This window comes from Ictidomys tridecemlineatus, chromosome 11, assembly GCF_052094955.1.
Source record: "Ictidomys tridecemlineatus isolate mIctTri1 chromosome 11, mIctTri1.hap1, whole genome shotgun sequence".
NCBI lineage: Eukaryota > Metazoa > Chordata > Mammalia > Rodentia > Sciuridae > Ictidomys > Ictidomys tridecemlineatus.
Window position 1 is genome coordinate 34836194 of NC_135487.1, and position 27485 is coordinate 34863678.

Consider the following 27485-nt stretch of genomic DNA (forward strand, 5'->3'; position numbering starts at 1 on the left):
ATCTTGATTAAAACAATCTGACAGGGCTGGGGATAGAGCTCAAGTGGTAGCGCGCTTGCCTGGCATGCGTGCAGCCCGGGTTCGATCCTCAGCACCACATACAAACAGAGATGTTGCGTCCGTCGAAAACTAGAAAATAAATATTAAAATTCTCTCTCTCTCACTCTCTCTTTAAAAAAAAAGAGAAAAAAAAAACAATCTGACTAACTCACACTGATATACAAAAAAGGCTATACTTTCCATTTCATTTGAGGTATTTAAAAAACAAATCAAGCCCCATGTGGTGGTACATGCCTAATCTCAGTGACTTGGGATACCAAGGCAGGAGGATTGCAAGTTCAAGTCCAGCCTCAGGAACTCAACAAGGCCTTAAGCAATTTAGTGAAATCCTGTCTCAAAATAAAAAGGGAAAGGAAAGGGAAAGGGCTATAGTTTAGTGGTGGTAAGGTGCTCCTGGGTTTAACTCCCAGATCAAAAAAAAAAAAATCAAGACACTGAAGACATTAAAATAGGTGGCTGGGGCTAGGGTTATGGCTCAGTGGTAGAGTGCTCACCTTGCACATGAAAGGCCCTGGGTTCAATCCTCAGCACCACATATAAATAAATAAATAAATAAATAAAGTTATTGTGTACAAGTACAAAAAATATTTTAAAAAAATAGGATAGCTGCTGTTAAAAAATACATTGCCTAAAAATATCTACTAAAACTTCAAATGCATATAACCCTTTGATCCTACCTACCTACCTAGGAATTTATCTTACAAAGATACTTGCACTGGGGTTAGAGATGCAGTTTAGTGATATAGTGCTTACCTAGGTAAGGCACTGGGTTCAATTTCTAGCACTGCAAAAAAAACAAAAAACCAAAAAACAAAGATACTATATGATTACCTGTAGATGATGTTCACGTAGCATTGTCTAAAATAACAAATAGAGATCTGGATAAAAAGTCCATCAATAGAGGACTGGGGTTGGATATAGTAAATGAGTACAATAGAAAATGATGCAGCTGTTAAAATGCATGAGAAAGAACTATATCAAAGATATAATAATGTTAATTTAAAAAAATTAAATCACAAACCCTATCATACATATATATATATATACATACTTTAACATGTAAAATATTTCTAGAATACAAAAGAAATGGTTAATAGAAGCAATCTAAAGAAGACAGATTGAGAAATTTGGGGGGCAGGGGTTTTTTGTATTCTACCTTATATTTTTCCATATTATTTATTTTTTAAACCAGGAAATTTTATTAGATTTTTAAAAACAAAAAATAATTAACAGAAAACACATTAGCCTTAACAATAAAACTTTCCAGGTATTATTTTATTTCATTTTTGGGGGTACCAGGGACTGAATGTGCTGAGCAACATCCCCAAGCCCTTTTAAAAAATTTTTTTATTTTGAGATAGGATCTTGCAAAATTGCTTAAGTCCTCACTAAATTGCTGAGACTGGTCTTAAACTTGTGATTCTCCTGCTTGAGTCACCCAAGTCACTAGGATTACAGGCATAGAACACCATGCCCAACTCTGAGGTTATTTTTAATAAAAAGGGATCTGAACAGGGTATGTAAGTTGGACACACTTCTAGAAAAAGGAATGTTTTTGCTTTTTAGATGACACAACTATGTAACCATACATCTACTACTAGCGTATCGCCTTGTCACCGCCAGAAGAACGTTTAGACTCTGTCAATAAATCTCATTTCTCTTCTCCAAAGTATATACATCTCTCATATATGTATATAACAGATGTTACATGTTATGTATGTAACCTCTCCTACTAAAAATGAAAAAAACCTAAAATATAAAGATGATCTCATTCATTCTAGGTAAGCTGGCCCTGAACAAATGATGAATCAATTAAAGTACAAATTTATATCTTCTCCCATGAGACTGCTACAATATACCTAAAATTTATTCATCTTTTAGAACAAATTTTAAAAGGTTACCTGGCCTGATCCACTTTATGTGAATTTTTCTTCACTTTAGTGGGAGAATCAATTTTTACTCCCAGGCTTCTTAGTTGCTTAAGAGTTGCATTCAGAACACAATCTTTGTCCACCAGTCCTGAACTGTGTTTTTTTTTCTTTGTATGGTAAACATTTTGGGTTCTGGTACATTCATGGCTGATAAGTACTGCTTTAGTAGATGACTGTTCAGTTTCTTTGGAGGAGTTACTTAATAGATGGTTCACTTGACCCTGATAAAAAGAAAAATTACATATTTAAAAATTACTATTAACAATCTTAGGATAAGATCCTAAATAATACCATAAGGAAAGCCAGGGGAAGGCAAATTTACATTATCTTATCAAATTCTATAAAATATCTAGTATATCTGAAAGTATTAGGGGGTTTTTACAAAAGAAGTCCACCTTCATTATTTGTCAGTCCTTACAGGAAAGAGAAGAGTTGTTCTGTTTAAAAAACAAAATATTCATTTTTTAAACCAACATTTTAAAAATATATTGAGTAATATTCCAAGTGTTTTTAAGGATCTATAATAAATTCTGTAAAAACAAGTTTTAAACCATGCTTTCATTTACAAAATAGTAATATGTTTAGGGTTATAAATTAGACTTTTATGTTATTTTCAGAATTACTGTTTTTTTTCACTTTCTAAAAATGAAAATGCCCTGTGATACTATCTCTGCTTTTCTGGCATTAAAGCATATTTCATTCTCTGAGCATACAGGGTTAACACCAATCTAGGACCTAGCAGGCAAATAAAAAATATGTGTTCACTGATGAATACATGGAGTCCTAGTGAAGTATGTTTAATTAGCTGTCAATTACAAATAGAGAAATCAAATGTTCCTAGGTCAAAAATTTTGGATCTAAGTAATAGGCAGGGTCATCTTAAGTCCCAGTTCATGTTCTAAGTTTTCTAAGAAAATGAGGTACTCCAACTAAAGCTATCCCTACTGATTCTGTGCTCCTTTTGCTTTACACCACTTTTCAACTTGTCATAGAGTGGTTGCTTGTGTTCTTGTATTATTATTTCTCCTATGTTCTCGTAATCATCTTTATATATCCACTTTTCTTAATCCCCTTTCTTAGATTAAGCTAAACATTGAATAAACATCTGCTTACCTGAAGTCAATAAGTATTACCATAAATATTCCACTAACTTTTCAATTTTCAAGCTTTTTACAAACTCTTTGCTTTTTTGTTGTTGTTGTTACTATAGTATGAATTTAGCACAATATCAATACTTACACTTACATTTAAAAAATAAGCTTTTTTGCTGAGTATCTGATAACTGGCATATTTATATTTAAGTTATCATAATTTAAAAAAAGCTAAAAGAAATACATGATATACTGTTCATTAGGTAAAAATATTTTTATTTCAAATTCCCTATTAGTTTAAATCTAGGGAAAGTTTAACTAATATTACTTGTATTAAAAAACCATCTCACAAAAGATGAAATGCTCCCCATGTTCTTACCAATAAATCCTGGTAGATGTTCTGGTTATCTGATGGCTGATGAGACAAAGGTTGCATTACTTGCTCAATTTTTGGTTTCTCAGACGTTTCAGTATTGGTATTGGCACCCTCTGTTGGCCTGGTCTGTAAGCACATGCTCATGCTCTCTGCCAGCAAGGCATTTGGAAAGAATATCGGCACATCGGGTTCTTTTCTCACATCTGAAGAAGAGCTGCATGATAGGACATTTAAGTAAATGTTAGTATCTCAGTATCAAGGTACCGTTAACTGTATATTTGAAATGTAGTAACTTTGGAAGAAAAGGGTAAGACTCAAGCAGCATCTGGTTTGTATTTTCAGCTGGTGGTATATATAAATAAACCATATTGATAAGCTACATATAAACTGGAACATAATAGCTTTTCTTTTTTTCGGTAGTACTGGGTATTGAACCCAAGGGCACTTTACCACTAATCTACATCCCCTTTTTATTTGCTATTTTGAAACAAAGTCTTGCTAAGTTGCTGAGGCTGGCCTTGAACTTACAATCCTCCTGCCTCAGTTTCCTGAGTAGCTGAGGTTACAAGTATATACTGATGTGCCTGGCTTGTCCAATAACACCTTTTAAAGTTATGTTATGTGTAATGATTTCAGACAACTTTCTTTGAAAGTTGGAAAACAACCTGTTAATTTCTTCTAAATCTAATGCAATAAAATTTAAAATATATAATTTGCTCACTTTGAGTTTTAAAATAATTGTCAAGATCCTTGTCAAATGAAAGTTCATAAGTTGCCATTGATAGTCATATAGTTGATGGTATTTCTTTTCTTTATGCTTTTGTGTATTTTTTTCCAATTTTATACAGTAATAATTTATACTTTCAAAGTAAAAAATATGAAACATTTTAAGTAACTAGGGAAAGTAGTAGTATATTTCTGTTTATTATTATTATTATTTAAAAATTTTTTTAGTTGTTGATGTACCCTTTATTTTTTTACTTATTTATACGTAGTGCTGAGGATCAAACTCAGTACCTCACACATGCCAGGCAAGTGCTCTGTCACTGAGCCACAAACCCAGGCCTATTTTTTATTTTTTTAATATTTATTTTTTAGTTGTAGTTGGACACAATATCTTTATTTAATAATTTATTTATTTTTTTGTGGTGCTAAGGATCAAACCCAGGGCCTCTCATGTGCTAGGCAGGTGCTCTACTGCTGAGCCACAACCCCAGCCGGAAGTAGTATATTCTTATTAGAACAGTAATCTGTGGATTATAGAAAATGGAGGAAAGCAATAATGTTAGCTAGTAGAAGCAGCATTATTATTAGTCCAGGCATAGTTTAAAGTGCATCATCTTTTTTCTTTTTAACTTTTTTTTAAAGTTGTAGATGGACACATTATTTTTATTTATTTATTTTTATGTGGTGCTGAAGATCAAACCCAGGGCCTCATGTCTGCAAGGCAAGTGCTCTTCCACTGAGCCACAACCCCAGCCCTCAAGTGCATCATCTTATGTAAACTGTACCAAAAAAGTCTATGAGATAGATATTATATATCATCTCCATTTAACAGACAAAGAAATTGAAGCACCCTAATTGGATATGTTCTCTTGCTTCTTTTAACTCCCATTAGCACCTTATTTTTATGTTTTAAGTTGCATTTGTGTTTATTTATATTATAACTATCTGTGTGTTTATAATGCCTTGGGCACATTTCTTTATCTCGCTGAACCTCAGTTTCCTTTCCTGGGTTGAAAAACTGTGATAAAATTAATGGAGATGCAGAGAACCTAGCACAGTACCAGATGGGTGATCCGTAATTATTAGTTCAACTACTACTGCCTTCTCCCTGTGCCCCAAACATCAGATTGAGCCTTTATCTTCAACCATGTTGATCAATTTCACTTTAATGAAAACACCAGAACTTAACAATATTTAGATGCTAAGGCACTGTTCTAATTATGTTACATATATGAACTCATTTAATTCCCATAACAATCTTATGAAATAGGTACTTTTATTATTCCCACTTCATAAATGAGAAAACAGAGTCCCAAGAGATCAAAAGACCTGTCCATAATCATACTGCTGTGATTCAAATCTGGCAGTCTAACACCAGAGACCATGCTCTAATTCACTGTTACACTGTATGTTCAAGGACTTGAAAATATATGTTCTGATGTCTAACCTAGCAAGAAAAAAACAAAAGCTAAAAAAGAACCAAAACATTACAAAGATCTCTCAAAAGATTTAAGATTAAAACAAAACCTTAAAAGATGACTCTTATATGCCAAAGAATATTAGGTATTCCCAAGGGTGGCTCCTGAAAAAATAATCATATTAAAAGAAAATCTTTATAATATCACATACCATTATTTTCCATTTGGAAAAAGCAATCAATAACTAATTAAGCTGCAAGGCAAATAAACTTATCTTTAACAGACTGTTTCAACATCAGAAAGACTGATCCAGTAAGGCATCCAAGGGAGACTGAGAGCTCAGGTAGCTGAGTGACATGTATGAATACTCAGCAAGGGGAACTACAGCACAGGTCAGACCAGATGTTTGGGAGGAGTCCAGAGAAGCACCAGAACCTCCATAGACAACAATGGAGATAGTATTTAATCCAACTCAATACATTTCCCTGAACAAAAGACTAGATTTACATCTAGTTATATGTTAGAATCAATGAAGGTGATTAATTGCTCTGAAAAAGCAATTAAGTTTTTTCTATCAGTTAACTTAGATCTGTTTCTAAAGTTAAAAACCACCAAAGGATTAGAGATATTTAAAGTTCTAACTTGAAAACTCCCATAATCCTTGAAAATATTCTTCAGTTTACAGAACTAAGTCAAGAAGAATAAACAGAGATAACCATAGTTCATTCCTTGTCCTCAGTTTCTGTAAATATTCCAAATAAAATGTGGATCTACAGAAAAAATTACAGAAATTAATATGATCATGACCCTGTAGGAACTCAATCTGGCCAAGGTGATATACACAAAAGATCTTTTCAATATACTGTGGTACATCAATGAGTCCCTAATTGATTTATAAGATTAAAACACTGTGTACTAAAATGAGGAGATCTGTGATTCTCTGTTGCTTTCTGGAGGGGCATGTTTATTGTTTTAACCACCACTGTAATTAGAACAATTTAAAATGTCAAATATTATCACAAGATAGGTCATCCACTTTCTATCTGCCCCATGTCACCTTACCAGCAAGTTCACCTCTTTTACCTGAGGTATTTTATATCTACATTATTCTTTTACCTTCAAAACTTATCCTACATTTGATATTTTCCATAATTTCCACAGGTCCAAGCCATCCTCATCTTACTTGCTTATTAAGTCCTCTAACCAGTCTCTCAATTTCCTCTCTTAAATCTCTTTCATTTGTTCAAAAAACAACAAAAAGAGTCTTAAAAAAAATGAAAATCAGGGGGCTGGGGTTGTGGCTCAGTGGTGGATCACTTGCCTAGAATATATGAGGCATCGGGTTCAATCCCCAGCACCACATTCAAAAAAATAAAATAAAGGTATTATGTCTACCTACAACTAAAAAAAAAAAATATTAAAAAGAAAGAAAATCAGGGGCTGGGTTGTAGCTCAGTGGTAGAGTGCTTGTATAGCATGTATGAGGCACTGGGTTTGATTCTCAGCACCACATATAAATATATAAAATAAAGGTCCATCAACAACTAAAAAAAAAAGAACAAGAAAATCAGATCATACCACACCATTGTCTGAAATCCTCCCCTGGCTTTAATGAATAGGGAATTAACTCCAAAACTCCTTTCTACATCCTACAAAGCCCTATATGCTTTGGCTCCTGCCTTGATCTCTGCCTTCAATTTTTACACTCTTCCTTATCAGTCACTATATCCAGTCATACTTCCTTTCCTGCTTGTTTCTAGATCTGTCAAGCTCATGCACAACTCAGGGTCTTAACACTTGGTATTTCTTCTAACCACAACACTCTTCCCAAAGATCCTGTCATGACTGGTTCCTTCTCATTATTCAAATCACTGCTCAAATGTCACCTCTCAAAGAGGCTTCCTTTCCCACCCTATTTAATATATCACACCTCATTCTCATGCTACCATCCCAGTTATACCACACTTGATCACTCTATTCATTTTCTTCACAGTAGCTGTCACCATATGAAATTATATTATTTTGTCTGCTTATGAGGATATATTTCACAAAATTAGTTGTTTTGTCTAACCTACTGCTTGATCTCTAGTGCCAAGTTCTGTGGGAGCACATACCACAAGTTCAAAGAAAATTTGCTGAATTTATTACCAAATGTACTGAGGATCTGAATTACTTTGGATTATTTTTTATTTTTAGGTGGACACAATATCTTTATTTTTATATGGTGCTGAGAATCGAACCCAGTGCCTCACGCATGCTAGGCAAGCGTGCTACCACTTGAGCCACATCTCCAGCCCCTACTTTGGAATTTTTTAATAGAAAATTTCACAATGAAAAGTTTCAAACAAGAGATTATCTAATAAACTACCACATACCATCTGTTTCAAAACTTACCAATTATAAGACAATTTTATTTCATTTAAAGTCTTAGCCATTTCATCTTCCATTAGATTATTCTGAAGCAAATCTCAGATAAGTATTCAGGTTGTTATCTTTCAAAAATATTGTTTTTTTGTGTAATTTTAATAGGGAATCGTAAAAAAATTTATAATTCTGAGCCCCATCTCCATCTAGAACCTAGTATTATAAGAATCTCAAAGGTGAGGAGTTGAGTGTATGTAATTTGAAGTTTTCTTCAATTGTTCTGAGTTATTCAGGCTGTTCCAGTGACTGACATCTGGGAATGGTTCAAGAAAGCTCAAAAAAGATAATTATGCAGACACCATATTATGGAAATATATCAATGAAAATACCATGTAGAAAATAAATAGTTTTATGTTAGAGTAACAAAAACTATAAGTTTTTTTTTTTTTTTTTGGTGGGGGGTGCAGGTACTAGGGATTGAACCCAGTGGCACTTAACCCTGAGTCACATCCCCAGCACACCCCCTTTTTTTTTGAAAAAAATATTAAATAAGAATTGCACAGAGCCAGGCGCAGTGGCACACGCCTGTAATCACAGTGGCTCAGGAGACTGAGGCAGGATTGCTAGTTCAAAGCCAGCCTCAACAACAGCGAGGCACTAAGCAACTCAGTGAGACCCTGTCTCTAAATAAAATACAAAATAGGTCTGGGGATGTGGCTCGGTGGTTGAGTGTCCCTGAGTTCAATCCCCCGTACAAAAAAAAAAAAAAAAAAAAAATTTGCTCAGAATGGTAATAGTAAATAACAATGCATGATATATTTCAAAATTGCTGAGTGTATTTTAAATGTTGCATCATACCAAAAAAAATGGTAACTATGTGACATGATAGATATGTTGAACAGCCTGATTTGCTCATTCTACACTGTAAACATCTAAATGTATCCCATAAAATTGTCAATTTAAAGATAAAATGTGAAAACAAAAGAAAAACGAAAAAGACAAAAATAGGATGAAACACGAATAAAGGAAACCTTACCTGGATTCATTAACTGGCTGATTAAATTCTTCCACAGCAATGTTGCTTTCTTCAAAACTGGGAATATCAACTTCTCTTAATGAAGATGCACTACCTGGAGGACTTGTGACTTCATTATTAATATCGACAGAAAAATTCATGTCCTCACTAGAAATCTTGGTGTCATCTTGCTTCAGTTGAGAATCTTCATCATCGCCTGGTGCATTCCAAAACAGGCTGGCACCTGGAGGTAAAGTGATTTAACAGATACTGAAATAAATATTAAATTACAAAAATAATGAAAATAAAAGCTTGTTATGATTAGCTATATTATTTTAACACAATTATCTACAACTGTTTTCAGATTATATTTCCTCAGAAATGCCACAAAAAGGTAGGTGAAAGGTAGAAAGAAGAAAACTGGGACAAAGGGAAAGGGGACATCCTGGGACCTGCCTCTTTTAGAGGAATGACTCTGTTTTACATATTAAGGTTCTTTTTTTTTTTATTTTTTTTAAAGAGAGAGTGAGAGAGGGGAGAGAGAATTTTTAATATTTATTTTTTAGTTCTCGGCGGACACAACATCTTTGTTGGTATGTGGTGCTGAGGATCGAACCCGGGCCGCACGCATGCCAGGCATGGCGCGCTACCGCTTGAGCCACATCCCCAGCCCCATATTAAGGTTCTTTGTGTGTTGAAAACTGCTGCTCTAAATAGCAGGAGAAAATACATAAAATACAAAACCCTAGGATCTCTGATTTTCATCCTTAAATAGAATATTTAAGAAACTATATTAGAGAGGCATCAGACATATGTAATACGGGCAGGTATTTAAAAATCAAATGCTCTCCAATATTTATGGACCATCTGCATATATTTTCAGAGCTTTCTGCATATTTGCTTATACTTTTTGTTAAATTAACTATTTTTTTATTTTTATTTTTTATTACTGGGAATTAAACCCTACCTAAACCCTGTTCTACTGCTAAGCTACATTTCTAGCCCTTTTTATTTTGAGATAGAGTCTTAGTAGGTTGCCCAGGCTGGCCTCAATCCTCCTGTCTCAGCCTCTCAAGTCGTTGGGATTACAAGCATGCATTACCATGACCAGCTAACGCACTTTACCTTTGCCTAGTGTCATCGTTTCTGTGAAGTTGTACATTTGCTGTGCTAGTTATAGCTCTTCTAATACTCATAACAATAAATATATTTACTGGATGGAACTGGAGGCTGTCACACTAAGTGAAATAAGCCAATCCCCCCAAAACAAAATGTTCTCTCTAATGTGCAGATGCTGACTCACAATAAGGGTGGGGGAGTGTGTGTGTGTGTGAAGGTTCACCAAACTAGACAGAGAGGAATGGGGAAAGAAGCGGGGATGGGAATAGGGGAGACAGTAGAATGAATTGGATATAACTTGCCTATGTTCATATATGAATACATGATCCGTGGTAACTCTATGTTATATTCCATGTATGTATTATATGTAAAAATACATTCTACTGTTGTATATAATTAAAAAGAACAAATAAAAATAAATAAATTTTAAAATTTAAAAAGAAAAGAATAAATACATTGTAAAATGTAAAATGTTCATCACCCCAAATCTTCTTTTGTATCATCAGTGATCTGCATTCTACAATTTGGGAAACACTGCTATAAATAATGATTTTAAAAATATGATTAAAACCAAAAAGTAAATCCAAGTTGAAATGGTTTCTACTTAGGTGTTATGAAAATAAATGAATAAGGGCTGGGGCTATAGCTCAGTGGTAGAGCGCTTGCCTTGCATGTGTGAGGCCCTGGGTTTGATCCTCGGCACCACATAAAAATAAATAAAAATAAATGAATAAAAAAGCAAGAGGTAACTTAGAATTCATTATTTTATTAAAGACAATTTTGAAAAAGATAAAAAGGTCCTGCTTACTCTATGTATCAATATATACCTTTAGGGAATTAAGTACATGTAGAATAAATGTGCTTTGAAAAGTCATTTGGTTAAAAAGACTATTAATAATTCATTTTATGTAGATAAATAATAACTAAATATGAATCTATGATGTTTTAATATATTTGAATTTATACATTATGTCTGAAAACATGTCTCAATTTCATAATCACTTTGAATATGTAAATGACTTCATTCAGTTGTCAGTTTATTTACACAACAGACATTGTTTCAGTGGTCCAGATCTCTAAAGCTTACAGTCTAGTGATAGATATAGATGTTAAGCAACTGGAATATCCTAAACACAGAATTTCACAAGAGAACGTAGAAGACTGCACTTTGGTACATTTATTGGTTCATAATACCCACAAGCTCCTTTTCTTTCTTTTTTTAAGATATTTATTTTTTAGTTGTAGTTGGACACGATACCTTTGTTTTATTTATTTATTTTTATGTGGTGCTAAGAATCAAACCCAGGGCCTCACATGCGCTAGGCAAGCTCTCTACCGCTGAGCCACAACCCCAGCCGCCCCCCCCCCCCCGCCCCCCACAAGCTCCTTTTCTACCCCACCTACATACACACTTTCCCTGGGAACTCTTGCATTTGCAATCTGCAAAGGGGGGACTCCAGTAGCTAAATTCCTATTGTGTCTTTCAACCCCTTTATCACTGGACCAGGGATTAAAACCTAATGCAAACTAGTCCACTAAGGTTTTCTTCAATTTCAAACTGCGAATGAGGGATAGTTAGATGATTTTGCACTTATGGCTAGAACTGTATAATATAAACTATAACAAAAGCTCCAAGGGGCTGGAATTGTGGCTCAGTGGTAGAGCTACTTGCCCACCAAGTGTGAGGTACTAGGTTGGATCCTCAGCACCCATATAAATAAGTGAATAAGATAAAGGTCCATCAACATCTAAAAAAATATTTAAAAAGCTCCAAGTCAACCATTTTTACAATGGAAGCCAGACTGCAGAGGGAATTGAGTTATCTTAATGGTAATTCTAGTGTCCAGTGGTTTCTCTTTTCCTTAAGTTCAGCTCAAATCCTTGGCATTGTCTTCCATGAAACATTCTCATAACCTTGTAGAAAATTCCCCTTCTTTGAATTTGACTTAAAAATATGCATGTGGCTCTTGCTTCCCTCCCTCTTTTCTCCCTTCTACATAATAAACAGGTTCAGAAAAATATAGAAATTTGTTTTCCTTCTTTATTCTTTCTTAAATTTTTATTCTCCAGCTTCAAATCTTCATCTTTTATTTTTGCAAGTCTGTTATCAAACCCCTTGCATGCAAGCTCAAGCTTGCATCTATTTAGAATGATTTCATGATCTTTCCTCTGCCTTCTCTAACTTCACTCCTTATACTTGATGTTACCATCCCCCCATATTCCAAACTTAAAATCTTAGAGTAACTTTTATTTTCATTAAACTTTACTTTAGAATTAATTCTGAATTTGTAGTAAAAAATAGAGCTCCCATATGCCCCTTACCCAATTTCCCCAATGATAACATCTTAAATTACCAATATACGTTTGTCAAAATCAAGAAAACCAACATTGGTACATTACTATTACCTAAACTCCAGGCTTTAATTGGATTTCACCAATTTTCCACCAGTATCCTTTTTCTGTTCTAGAATGCAATTCAGGATACTACATTGGGTTTAGTTGGAGTAATTTATTAGTCCTCATTCTTCCTCAACTGCTACATCCAGTTAGTTACCTAATCTTATCAACATCCTATAAGACATTTCCTGCTCATTCTTTTTTTAAAAAAATATTTATTTTTTAGTTTTAGGTGGACATAATATATTTATTTTTATGTGGTGCCGAGAATCGAACCCAGTGCCTCACGCGTGCTAGGCGAGTGCGCTACCACTTAAGCCACAACCCTAGCCCCTCCTGCTCATTCTTAATCACCAGAAATACAATTCGGAGCCCCATGTTTTCTCATAGAGTCCATACTATTTTTCTTACCCAGTTTGTTCTGCCATTTCTCAACTCTACTTACTGAAATCTTGCATAACTTCTAATGCCCACACTCAATAACAATACATAGATAAAACCTTACCCTGATCCCTCAAAGCACTGATGATTTATCTTATTAGAACTTCGTCTAACTTTAGCTATTTGGGAGACTGAGACAAGAGAATTGCCAAGTTCGAGGATAGCCTGAGCTACTTATTGAGACCCTGTCTCAAAATAAAAAAGGACTGGGGATATAATTCAGTGGTAGAGCACTCTAAAGTTTAAAAAAAAAAAAAAAGAGGCTGGGGATATAGCCAGGCCTTAGCATGCATGAGGGCCCTGGGTTCAATCCCTAAGACCTTAAAACAAACAAACCAAAGCAAACAAAAAGAATTAGGTCCAACCTAGAAAAGTTGTAAAACCTAACAATGTATCATGTTATGTAGTTTCTTATGTGTTCTTAGGTGCATTTTTCTTTCATAAAGAGTAAAATAACAGGGGCTGGGGCTGTGGCTCAGTGGTAGAACACTCCCCTGGCACCCATGAGGCACCACATTAAAATAAAATAAAGGTACTATGTCCACCTACAACTAAAATATATGTATATACATTTCTAAAAAAAGAGTAAAATAACAGACTGAAGTTATATTTTCATCACCTTGGTTTTATTCTATTGTACTGTGCACCAATTTTAGTATAAAAATCCAAAAGCCAGATATAAAAAAGCATTTCTTAAAAATTTCTTACAATTAAAAAAAAAATGAAATTACCTGTGCTCACAGCAATGCTTACACTTTTTTTCATGTGCGAGCCAGGGGAAGACTGTGCTTCCATGGAAACCAGCTCCATTTGCTTTGTAGCTTGCACAGTGTCTTCAACAATAGTTGTCTTAGGGGAACCAGGCTTCAGAGACTGTGCTTCCAGCAAACGCTGAATCTGTATCAATTAAAAACATACTTTAAATTGACAGTGAAGTTATCAACAAAATTGGCAGGAGAGTTTAATAATGAATTACAAAGTGTCCCAGTTATAAAGAGCTGACTTTTAACTATATTTTCTCACATTCCAATTAGAACATACCATGAAACTCTGTGTAGAGTCATTATCATTAGTTATTAAGAACACTTTAAGCTAAGTAAAAATTTAAAAGTGAAACATAAAAGTGTTTAGATTAGCATTTTGTAAACTGACACTCATATAGAAAAGTCTGAATCATTAATACTTCAACATTTTATTCCTACTTCACTAATAAATCAAGGAAGAATGGTATACTGTGAATCCATGTACCAAATATGGAACATTTTATACAAAATTTTCTTAATAATGTTAATCAGAGTTGCCCACATTTAGCCATGCTGAAACTGGAAACGGTAATAAATAATAGTCATCACCTTTTGGGTGTTTCTTGTTTGCAAGACAAGATACCATAAATTTTTATGAATGATTTTTATAAAAACCCCATAAAGAATATACTACCATAAAATACACTTTACCAACAAGAAAACATAAGGCATTGAAAATTTAAGTTTCTTGCCCAGATCACATAACTAACAAGTAGCAAAACTGAGGCTTAAAGACAAATAGCCCCTCCTCCTCTTCCTTTAAAAATTGAGATATAGGGGCTGAGGTTATGGCTCAGAGGTAGAGCACTCTCCTTGCACATACAAGGCCCTGGGTTCAATCCTCAGCATCACATTAAAAAAAAAAAAAAACAGTTATAAAAAATTGAGATATAATGCACATACCACAGAATCTACCACTTTAAAAAATTCATTAGTTTTAGTATATTCACAAAGTTTGCAGCCATCACAATTACCTAATTCCAGAACATTTTTATCAAACTCCAATAGACTCCATACCATTAACAGTTACCCCCAACCCTTGGCAACCACTAAAATACTTTCTATCTTTATGAATTTGCCTACTCCAGTCATTTTGTAAAAACAGAACGACACAGTATATAGCCTTGTGTCTGACTTCTTTCATTTTTTCAAGGTTCAACAATATTATAGCATTTACTAATAGTTTTTATTGCTGAATATTCCATTTTATGAATATATGTCAAACCCTGTTTATCTATTCATTCGCTAGTGGACAATCGGATTATTTAGTTTAAGCTATCATGAATAATATTGCTTTGAACATTTATATGTAGGTTTTTGTATGGAAATATTTTTTTCATTTCTCTTGGGTATACCAGAAGAGCTTCCCTTTATTTTCTGGAGGTACTGGAAATCAAGCCCAGGGCCTCACAGGTGCTAAGCAAAAACCCTTCAACTGAATCATATCCCCAGCCCAACCCTGGGACTGTGATTTTAAATACTGTGATTTTTTTTTTAAAATACTGTGATTTTCTATTTCCTACAAATGGTACACTGTATTTAACTAATCTCATTAATTTTAGTGGATTAACATTATTAGTATAAATATTATCAACAAATTATTAAGATCAGTAGAAATAAAGGCTGAGTCAACATAAAATGGCATATGTATTTATAGTGGTTTTGAGCATGGGCTTTGGTGTCATGAAGACATAAGTTTAAATTATACGCTGCTACCTTTGGGATATTATAAGCTTCAATATCACCCCAAACTAAGGTTGTTGTGAATATTAAAAGAGACGAATAAAATAGTTTAACTTGTTGAATGCTCACCACAGCCAGGTCCTACACTAAAGTATTTTATAATAAACATATTTAACCTTCAAATCTACAGATAATACACCAATCATCTCTCCTATTTTACAATGAGAAAAGTGAGATTTAGAAAAAACACATAGGAAACACTCAATAAGAGACTTTTTATACATATTCAGGGCCTAAAGTTAATCAGTAAGTATGCTTTAACAATGTGCTTTCTCAGCAGATGCAGAGGTGCATACTATAATCTCAAATATTCAGGGTCGGGGGCTGAGGTAGGAGGATCACAAGTTCCAGGCCATCCTGGGCAACTTAGTGAGAGAACCTGTCTCAAAATAAAATTTTACACTGGGCTTGGTGGTACATACCAGTGGCTTAGGAGGCTGAGGCAGGAGGATCACCAGTTCAAAGCCACCCTAAGCAAAGGTAAGGTGCTACGCAACTCAGTGAGACCCTGTCTCTAAATAAAAACAAAATACAGCTGGGGAAGTGGTTCAGTGGTGGAGTGCCCCCAAGTTAAATACCATACCCCACACACACACACACACACACACACACAAAGATATATTATTCAATAAATATGTGGGGCTAGTCATCTGATTAAAAAAAAACACAAAACTTATCTCCACATCCAAACAAAATAAAATAAAAGCAACAATCCCAGAGGGGAGGGATGGAGAGTAAATTTTTTTATAATCTTGAAGGGAAGAAGACTTTTCTAAACATAATATACAACTCAGAAAGACAATGAGTAATATTTAACTTTAGATAAGCTAGATAATTATGCATGAAACAAATGGCCAAAATGCAAAACACTTAAGACAAACTGTAAAAAATTCCATGTGTGATAAAGAATAAATTTTCTTAGTATATAATCTCTTATAAATTAGTTAGAAAAGGACTTAGTAGAGAATGCTTAAATAACAGATTTTTAACCAAAGGAATACAAATGGCCATAATAATTCATGTTACTTATAATAATATAATGCAAATTAAAAGTTTCTAATTATAACCCTGATAATTTTAGAGTTTGATATGGCTAACATTGCAGATACAAGGTATTAAACTGGAATAACCTGGGCTGAGGGTATAGCTCAGTGGTAGAGTGCTTACCTATCATGTGAGGCCATGGGTTCAATTCCCAATACTATAATAATAAATAAATAATATAGAGAGGTTTAATCCTTTTTATTAAAGACAAGGGAAGCGACTCCTTCCTACCCCTTATTTAAAAAAAAAAAAAGAGAGAGAGAGAGAAAAAACACTGGTATAAACTCTCTGGCAGTCACTTTCATTCATTCAAGTAACAAAACATGTATTAAGCAACAATTACAAGTCAAGTATAATAAAGGTGCTAAAACAGTGATGATAAGTAGCTGCCTCCTTAGAGCTACTTTATATCTCAGACCAAAAACAAAAAAACCACCAACATATAATTAAGGCGTGAATGACTAAAGGAACTAGCCATTATAAGAACCAAAGGAGGCATATTTCAGTCAAAGGGAGATTCAAATTTAAGAATTAAATATAAGCATGTTGTGGCATGTTTGAAGAACAAAAAGCATAACACTGTGGCTGAAATGTAGTGAACATAGAAGAGAGTGTTAAGAGATGATTTGGAAGAGAGAGACAGACACAGAATCACAAAGGTCTTTGAGAGCCAAAGTAAAGAATGTGGAATTTATTCTAGTTGTAATGGAAAATCTCTGGAGGGCTTTAAGGAAGAAGGCCATGATCTGATCTGTGCTTTAAAAGATTTTTTTTTTTTTTAAAAAGAGAGAGTGAGAGAGAGAGAGAGAGAGAATTTTAATATTTATTTTTTAGTTCTCGGCGGACACAACATCTTTGTTTGTATGTGGTGCTGAGGATCAAACCCGGGCCACACGCATGCCAGGCGAGCGCACTACCACTTGAGCCACATCCCCAGCCTGCTTTAAAAGATTTTTGTGGAGTTTTCAAGGGCAGGAAATATGGAACAGTACTGGGCATGATTAAAGAATGGTTTGACTTGGGGTATAGCAGTAAAGACAGTACAGAGTAGTTAAATTTAGGATGCATCTATAAAGTAGAGCCTAAGTTTTTTGTTTTTATTTTTTGTAGTGCTAGGGATTGAACCCAGGGCCTCATGCATGCTAGGCAGGTGCTCTATCATGGCTATATCCCCAGATCCAAGAGCCGAGGTGTTTTTTGTTTTTTAAATTTGGCCAGAGTGCCTGGATGACAGATGAGATCATTAACTGAGCCAATAATGATAATAAAAAAAATACTAACAGTTAACATTTATTGAGCATTAACTTCACACCAGGCATGAATCTAAGCCCTTACTTAGTAACTCATTCAATCCTTAGAACTCCATACAACTCAGGTATATCCCTATTTTGTGTAAGAGAAAATTGAATTCAGGGCTAGCGGAATGGCTCAGGGTTGAAAACTTGCCTAACATACAGATAAGCCCCTAAATTCAATCCCAACCACCACAACAAAAAAAACTCAAAAACAACAACAGCATAAAGACAAAAAACTGAATTCACAGAAGTAAGATTATTTGTCCAAAGTCATATAACTTCACAATTTTACTTCTAGGAATCTATAGTACACAGATCCTGACATATATGCAGTTAGGTGCAAATACAAGGATGTTCACTGCTCACCTCATTTTTTGCAATAATAGGTACTTCAAACTGTTGATATAATCAGTAGAACGATTAGAAAACTCTGTGTACAGCAGAGCAAATTCCTATGTAGAGTATGAGAGTTCTATATGTACTTACAAGGAAAATGCCTAAAGTATTAAAAAAAAAAAAAGAACCTACAAAAAGTACGAGGAGAATACTATATTTAACCACAGAAGATTTCCTATATCAGGGCTGGGGATGTGGCTCAAGCGGTAGCGTGCTCGCCTGGCATGCGTGGGGCCCGGGTTCGATCCTCAGCACTACATACCAACAAAGATGTTGTTGTGTCCGCCGAGAACTAAAAAATGAAGAAATTTACTAAAAAAAAACTTACTTTAAAAAAAAAAAAAAAAGATTTCCTATATCATATATTTTGGGGGGGATGGTTACTGGGGATTGAATTCAGGGGCACTCGACCACTGAGCCACATCCCAAGCCCTATTTTATATTTTATTTACAGACAGGGTGTCACTGAGTTGCTTAGGCTGAGGCTGTCTTTGAACTCACATTCCTTCTGTTTCAGCCTTCCAAGCTGCTGCTAACAGGCATGTGTTATAGCGCCTGTCCCAAGTTTACTAAGATTTCTCAACAGCTTGAAGAAGCCTTTTAGCCTCTATTATTCTTTTTTTCAACAAGACAAAAAAGAATTATTTTCATTATAGAAATATTTAACTAAATTAAAATTTCTGCTACATATTTATCACAATTTGTTAAAATCCAATGTATATTTTATAATTTCAAAGAATTTGACCTAGGTTTAAAAAAACAGCAAAGCAGGGGCTGGGATTGTAGCTCAATGGTAGGAGTGCTCACCTAGCATGTGTGAAGCACTGGGTGTAACTCTCAACACTACATAAAAATGAAATTTTAAAAATAAAGGTATTGTGTTAATCTACAGCTAAAAATATTAAAAACAAACAAACAAAAAAAAGCAAATCTGGCCAGGTGTATTAGCACACACCTGTAATCTCAGAGACTTGGGAGGCTGAGACAGGAGGGCTCCAAGTTCGAAACCAGCCTCAGCAACTTGGCAAGACCCTGTCTCAAAATAAAAATAACAAAAAAGAAGAAAAAAAAAAAAAAAGAAGAGAAAAAGAAAGAGCAAAGCTGAATTTTTCCCAGGTGTTCCTATCCAAAGCATTTTAAGCACAATTTCAAATTGATTTTTTTTTCCAAACTGCAAACAAGATGCCTCCAATTTTATAAAGCACATGTATTTATGCATACTATATATATACACACATAAATACATATTATATATTATATATTCCATATAGCTATATGAAAATGAGGAACAATTGGTTTGGGGTGGGTATATGCAGGAAGGATGTCAATGAATAAAGATATAATACTTATAAATTAAACTATGCACAGGGCTGGAGATGTGGCATATGTGAGGTCCTGGATTTGATCCCTGGCACCACAAAAAATAAAAAAGAACTCTGCAATAAAATCCCTTAAGGAACAGAACGTTTCAGAACAAACTGAGAGGAACAAGTCAAGTTTTAGTCTATTCTCTGAAGGTACACTGGCTAAAGGTCAGTATACATAATAAATGATTGAAAAAGTAAAGATGTGTCAATCTTTAGCTGTATATAAATGCTTAGAAGAATTATATAATCATTTTTATAGGAGCAAAAAAGCAAAGAAAAATGCAATAGTCTTGTAGGTTAGGATATCACAAGATAGTGTGAAAGAAGGCTTGCTTTCTTTTCTGGTTCTACTATTAACTAGGAATGAGGAACTGGGTTAAATTATTCTTTCTAATCCTCACTTCAGCTTATCTATAAAATGAGAGGTACTAGAATTCAGTTTTGAAGGTTTCTTTTAATTCTGACAACTCTATTCATAAAAACGTAATTACTGAAGAGTAATAAAACCAGTTTTTAAGAAACCATATCAATACAAAGAATTGAACAAAACTAAGAAATCTTCAAGCAAACCTGTGCCTGAAGTAGCCTCAGCTGTCTGTCTTGCTCTGTGACAAACCGATAAGCATCTGGAGACAGTCCCATCATTCCATTATCTGACTCAGTCTTGGTTGTGTGCATACACACTGCACAAGGATGTGGGTTACAAGAGTCTATATGTGAAGGTCTTGTCACAGGCGATGGTTCTACATTGTTGTGGGGAGAACAACTATCCATGCCTCCCTGAGGTCTCAAGGCTACAGGGCTACTTGAAGAATAGAATGCTTTATGACATAGAGCTGGACATCCACTTGGATGAATCAATGAATGTTTCTGAAGGGCTTCAGACTGGAGGTCTTGAATGGATCCAACTGTATTTACTCCTTGCCAAGAATTTATTGGACTATATTGAATATGGCCATGATGCTGATAACAGCTGCAGACATTTGTGGAATAATAAGTTGGTAGTGGGGGAGCAGGTACCTGAACTTCTATTGGTCTTCCTGAATTATGAGGTGAAAAAACAAAATTGTGTGGATGGGACTGTGGAGCAAGAGAAGACTGTCTCGAATTAAATGTGGAGGATCTTAGAGGATACTCTTCTTTCTGTACATTTCCAGCAGAAACTGCTTGAAGTTTCTCAGTTATATCAGGAGGTGGAACATTAAAAGAAGATGGCGGAACACTCTTATTCCTAAAATGAGAGCTCCCTATGTTACAGGTAGATGGCTGTCTTACTTTGCTGTCTGTCTTACTCTTGCTCCTCAAAGAAGCACCGTCCTGATTAAACTGACTTGATATCCCTTTTAAGGAAGACTCTCCAGGTTCAGCTTCTGGGCTGTGTTTCTCATCATAAAGCTCAGGTTTCATTGCCTTCAAGTGTTCAGAGTGCTGAATCAACAAAGGAGAATTTTCAGTGTTCACCGTTTCCAATGGATTCAACATATGATTTGATTCTATAAAATTGCCATCTAAAACAAGTGAAAGTTCAGGAACTAATGGTTGGATCTTGGAAATCTACAAATGGAAAAGAAAAAAGAAATTCTTAGGAAAAGATATATGCATTACTTTCCTTAGATTAGTATTTCTCTAATATTAGCCATTTAAATATTATTCATAATTTATACAATCAATAAATATTTTCTGGATATCTTGTATGTTAGGCAGTACGAATATAATTGTAAGCAAAATAAACAAGGTCTTTGTTCTGAAAGAATATAGCTAAGCGTCTCCCAGACTTATTTAATAATGGAACTTCTTTTATTGGACCACTAATTAATGTTGCTTAGATCATAGGATATGAGAAACTTTTATACACCAGTTTTACATCTTCACTCTGTAAAGAAGTTATCACAAGTAGAATGTTTCAAGAGACCTAGTAGCAAATGTTTATGTATCTCAAATAACAAGGGATTTTCCAATAAATATTTCAAAATATTTTTCCACTAAATTATGTTATTCTGTTATTCCTTTTACTGATGTCAGCTAAAAGGGCTGGAAAAAGAGCAGGGAAGACTAAACAAAATGCTCCTTGTGGGAAATTTGGTTATACCTTGATATTCATTTAAAAAATCTTTCCCATACCTTTCTCTTCTAACATAAGTAACAGAACAAAAAACTAAAAAGGGCTGGGGGATATAGCTCAGTGACACAGCACCCTTGGGCTCAATCCCACTATCAATAAAAAAATAAATAAATAAAATAAGTAACAAATCCATGTGAGGTATACAACAATTCTAAAAGAACCCACTCGTTGGCAGCACAAAAAATTATGATGGAATCAGAAAATTAACCTCTGATTGCAAGTAAGATGTTTTTTCAGAATATGGTAACAAAAAAAAAAAAAGAAAAATCAAGCTTTGCTGATAGTATAGAATGTTGACTCTATATGGCTGTATTTGTTTTGTTTTGTTTTTTTGGTACCAGGAATTAAACCCAGGGGCCTTTAACAACTAGCGACATCCCCAGTCCTTTTTAGTTTTTCTTTCTATCTTTTCTTTTTTATTTTTTTAAAGTCAGGGTCTTTCTAAGTTTCTCAGGGCCTCACTAAATTGCTAAGGCTGGCTTCAAACATATGATTCTCTTGCCTCACTCAGCCTCCTGAGCCTCCTGGCTATATGGTTGTTTAAAGCACCAGATTCTGGGCTGAATGTGGTGGCACATGCCTATAATCTTAGCTACTAGGGAGGCTGAAGCAGGAGAATCACAAGTTCAAGGACAGCCTGGGAAATTTAACAAGACCCTGTCTTAGAAAACAAAACAAAACAAAACCCAAAACAAATCTCTATCAGATTCTAAAACCAAACCTCCTGAATTAACAATCCCAGCCTTACTACTCACTGTTTGATTTTGGACAGGTAACTTAACCAATCTATGCCTCACTTTTCTCCGAGAATAACAATTATATATAATCATTATATATATAATTACACATATGTAAAAAGTATAAAGAATATGTATATGCATTATTACTTGTAATAATAATTATATGTACTCTGAGGGTGTGTGTGTTTATATGTGTAAAACCATATAGAGATATATAGCCAGAATAATAAACAAATTTTAGGTCCTATTTAGTGCTTTAACAAAAAGAGGCTTTTTGATCTCTAATCACAAAGGTGAATTCATACTAAGATCAGGGATACCTTCTGACTCACTGGATGAGGACTAGGAATTGGTCTTGGAGAAAAATCTTCATCTTCAACACCAGAGTCATGATCATTTACTGGTATTTTTCCAAGAGATAACTTCTGGGAAGAACTAAGGCATAGAAAAGGAGACAAGAAAAAATTTCAGCAACCTAGTATACTTCATTCTAGTTTAAACTGAGTGAAGAAGACCTTAAAAAGTAGTATTTGGATCATTTAATTTAGTATCTAACACTACAGATTTTTTTTCAGATCAATATTAGTTGACCAGGAAAGCTGATCTATTCAAGTTCTTATTTAATTGATTACCTTGTTTACCTGATCATGGCAAGTTTATCCCTATGTTGTTAACATCACAATAAATCAATAGTAACTGAGCACCTTCTGATTGATTATGCAGGGAGTCTACAAGTATACTTAATATAAAAAATTATAATCTGTTGATAGGCATGCACATTGACACAAACACTAGGCTAAAAAGGAAAATAATTAAAGAATTACATTTTCCTATGAAGTTATTTCTGTAATGGGAAAATACATTGAGGTATCACCTCTCATTTAGTTAGCTATGGTTATTGTATCACAGATGGCATACTTCTGCAGAATATAGAACAATTTTGAATGTTAGTACTAAGTTTCAAAAGCTGAAATTAGGGTTTAAGACTAAAGATTTGAAATACTATATGTATCATGTTTTTGTCTAAACTAGATAAAGTTTCAATAGGATGCTTTAGGGGAAAGTAAAATCAAAAGGAAGCTAAGAACAGGATGCAGTGGCACACACCTATAATCCCAACAACTCAGGAGGCTGAGGCAGGAGAATCACAAGTTCAAAGTCAGCCTCTTAGCAACTTAGTGAGACCCTATTTCAAAATAAAAAAGGGCTGAGCATGGGGTTCAGTGGTTAAGTCCCCTTAGGTTCATTTCCCAGTACCAAAAAAAGAACCAACAAAAAAAGGAAGCTGAAAGAGAGCTTAGAACTAAAGAGGCTCTTAAGAAAGGATCCTGTATATGAAGAACTCCAAAAAACTTAACACCAAACAAACAACAAAAAAACTCCAATCGATAAATGGGCAAAGGATCTGAACAGAAGAAGAAATAGGCATGTTCAACAAATATATGAAAGAATATTCTATTTTTATAGCAATTATAGTAAGTTGAATGAAGACTACACTGAGAATTCACCTCACTCCAATCAGAATGGCAATTAGCAAGAATACAAGTAACAGTAAATATTGGTGAGGATGTAAGGGAAAAGGTACATTCATACACTGCTAGTGGGACTGCAAACTGGTGCAACCACTCTGCAAAGCAATATGGAAATTCCACAGAAAACTTGGAATGGAACCACTTTTTCTTTTTCTTTTTTTTTTTAAACTGGAACTGGGATCAAACCCAGGGCTTTATGAATGCAAGGCAAACACTTTGCTGCTGAGCTACATCCCAGTCCTGGAACTACATTTGACCCAGTTCTCCCACTCCATAGTATATATTCAAAGGACTTAAAATCAGCATACTATAGTGATGTGGCCACATTAATGTTTATAGCAGCTCAATTCACAATAGCTAAGCTATGGAATCAACCTAGGTCCCCTCCAATAGATGAGATGAATGGATAAAGAAAATGTGGAATGTATGTGCAATGGAATATTACTCAGACATAAAGAAGAAAACGAATGAAATCCTGGCATTTGTTAGTAAATGGATGGAACTATCATGCTAAGCAAAATAAGCCAATCTCCCCAAAAACCAAATGCCAAATTTCCTCTCTGATATGTGAATACTAACACACAATAAGGGGTGGGGAGGGAAGAATAGAAGTTCACTGGATTAGACAAAGGGAAATGAAGAGAAGGGAGGAGTGGAAATAGGAAAGAGTAGAATAAATCAAACATAACTTTCCTATATGTTCATATATGCATATAACACCATATCATGTACAACCACAAAAATAGGATCCTAACTAGAATAAGTTATACTCTCTTTATGTATAATAAGTCAAAATACACTTGTTATACACTCCCTTTATAACAAGTCAAAATACATTCTATATCTAAAAAGAGCAAACAAAAATAAATAAATAACAGTTAAAAGAAAGAAAGGACCCTGTATCCTGTTTTATACAAGTTGAATTCTTTTTTGTAGAAGATAATAGAACAAATAACTCCAAAGCAGACTTGAAATTCTAATAGCAGATGAGAACTTTCCCCCAAACTGATAGTCTGGAGAGACAGACACAAAGATCTTTCTCTGCAAGGTACTGCAATGAAGCAACAAGAATATCTGCATAGTGTGTTTAAGCAGATGGTTCTGTACCAACCCACAAAGCTCTCCCATCAAGTCAAAGGACAAGTGAAATACAGAATGATATCCCAAGTGCTCAGAATAGCACAGACATGACAGAGAGAGCCAGGAACCAGAATAAGGTCATAGAAGTTTCACTGCAGGAATATGCACAAGTCTGCTTAAGATCAGCTGCTAATGATAAAATCTCAATATAAGCAGTACAGATGGATGAGAATTATGTAAACTTTTATTCCAAGTATTGGTACACCATTACAATCCTTTACACAAAACCCAGAGGGCTGGGGTTGTGGCTCAGTGGTAGAGTGCTCATCTCGCATGTGTAAAGCACCAGGTTTGATCCTCAGTAACATATAATAAATAAAATAAAGGTACTACATCCATCTATAACTAAAAAAAAAAATTAGAAAAAACAGAGGAAAAGGGATGAAAAGGCCTTGATTTGACTGAAATTTGGTTTCTATAACTCAGTAGAAAGATTTTTTGTTTGTTTGTTTATCATGCTAATATTCTAAACAGATAGCACTAAAGGTCCAAAGATAGATCTGAGTTATAGTAAAAAAAGTTGACTAACAGAAAAGTCAATTGCTTTGATGCATTAAAAATAACAATTGTTTCTAAACTAAGGTATCAAAGAATAAACTAATAACATCATGTCCCTAATCCTTATCACATCACCTGGCACATAAGTAGAAAAAATGATAAAGCTGGGTTAGGGATGTAATGGTTAATTTTATTTGTCAATTTGGTTAGGCCAGAATACCCAGCTATTTGCTCAAACATTGTTCTAGATGTTTCTGTGGATGTTATTTTACTCTCCATAATAAGGGTGTGCATCCTCCAATCAACTGAACACCTTAACAGAAAGACTAATCTCCCAGGAGAGAGAATTCTGCCAGCTCATAGCCTTTGGAATCAAATTACAACTCTTCCCTGAATCTCAGTTTACCAGCCTACTCAGCAGATTTTGGACTTGCCAAAATTTCATAATTACAGCAGCCAATTCTTTAATATAAAGATCTTACTCTACATGTACACATCATACTGTTTCTGTTCTCTGGAGAACCCTCATTAATACAAGGGTGTATCCTCTTTACCACAAAAGTAGGATACAATGACACAAAGAGTCACAAGCCCTTATTTAATATTCTCCAAGTGTATTTGCTTTGAGAAATTTTAAACAAACCATTTATTTTTTAGGTAGAGGAGTTATTTTAATAGTATTTTATCTGATAGAGCCAGGTTTAAAATTATAAGGCAGGGAAGAACAAACAAAAGACATTAAAAATAGAATACACTGAGTGATATTGGCCAAACTATATTGTTATATTGTGTACTGTGTGCATGTACAAATATGTAACAACAAATCCCATCAGTATGTATAACTATAACACACCAACAAAAAAATGTGGGGAAAGAAATAGAATGCTACTTCTTAGGAAAGATAATTTCTTGACAAATGCCTTTTTTGTTTCCTACATAATAAATCAACTCAAAAGAAAATTATATTAGAGTTTTCTTTTTATTAAAATTATCAGCCAGCTTTCTAGAGACTATGAAAGGATACATTTAAAGCAAAAGCAGTTTTATTAAAAATAATTAGTTATTTTAATTACCCCAAAATAATAAATATAATAAAGTATATATGACAATAAAAAGTTATCTCTTACCTCTTAGTTGAAAGACTCTTGGAAATCTTGTTGAAAAATTCTGTTTCTGTATCTTGGCTTTCAGCGCTCAGTTCAAAATGGATTTGATTTTTGTCAGAAGGTTCAACATTCTGAAATGAAGTAGGTCATATTGTGAGATGTGACTTAAATAAAAACACCAGAGAATTCAATTTAGATAAAAAGTAGCTCTGAAATACTGGGTAAATTGGTGGGGGGACTTCTGATTTCTGTAACTCTAACCTTCTTTTATAAAATGTCCATTTCCCAGATCTATAAGTGAAAGTTAAAACTCAATCACCTGTATTATGTAATTTACTCAGTAACCAGGACTTCAATGAATATAAAATAACTATAAACTGAGGATGATATCTAAAGAAAAATGATAAATGACATATGTCTCTAAAGTAGAAACAAATTCTCAGAGATCATTTAAGATAATAATAACTACAATATGAGAACTGCTATAACCTATAAATGAACTCAAAAGATCAGAATGGATATACATGGTTATTTAGAGGTATTCAACTTTTTTAAATAAAATAAAGAATATTTTTATTTATTATTGATCTAAGACCTAACCAAGAATTTCATTAAAAAATGATTTTTAAACAGGACTGCACACCTGTAATCCCAGTGATTTGGGAGACTGAGGCAGGCGTATCACAAGTTTGAGACTGCCTCAACAACTTAGAAAGGAACTATCTCAAAAAAAAAAAAAAAAAAAGATGTACGGAGTCAGG

The 27485-nt window shown here is 34.2% G+C and overlaps 1 protein-coding gene across 1 annotated transcript in view; it reads right to left on the reverse strand.

The window, feature by feature from the left end:
• Positions 1-27485, reverse strand: part of Stil (STIL centriolar assembly protein) — a 55901-nt gene that overhangs the window by 4593 nt on the left and 23823 nt on the right. The window contains exons 10-16 of the mRNA XM_040288628.2: positions 26746-26855; positions 22769-22883; positions 20157-21140; positions 13670-13835; positions 9003-9225; positions 3462-3672; positions 1962-2212 (exon numbers count right to left, since the gene is read on the reverse strand). Coding sequence (XP_040144562.2) covers positions 1962-2212; positions 3462-3672; positions 9003-9225; positions 13670-13835; positions 20157-21140; positions 22769-22883; positions 26746-26855 — 2060 coding nt within the window. The remainder of the gene's footprint in view (positions 1-1961; positions 2213-3461; positions 3673-9002; positions 9226-13669; positions 13836-20156; positions 21141-22768; positions 22884-26745; positions 26856-27485) is intronic.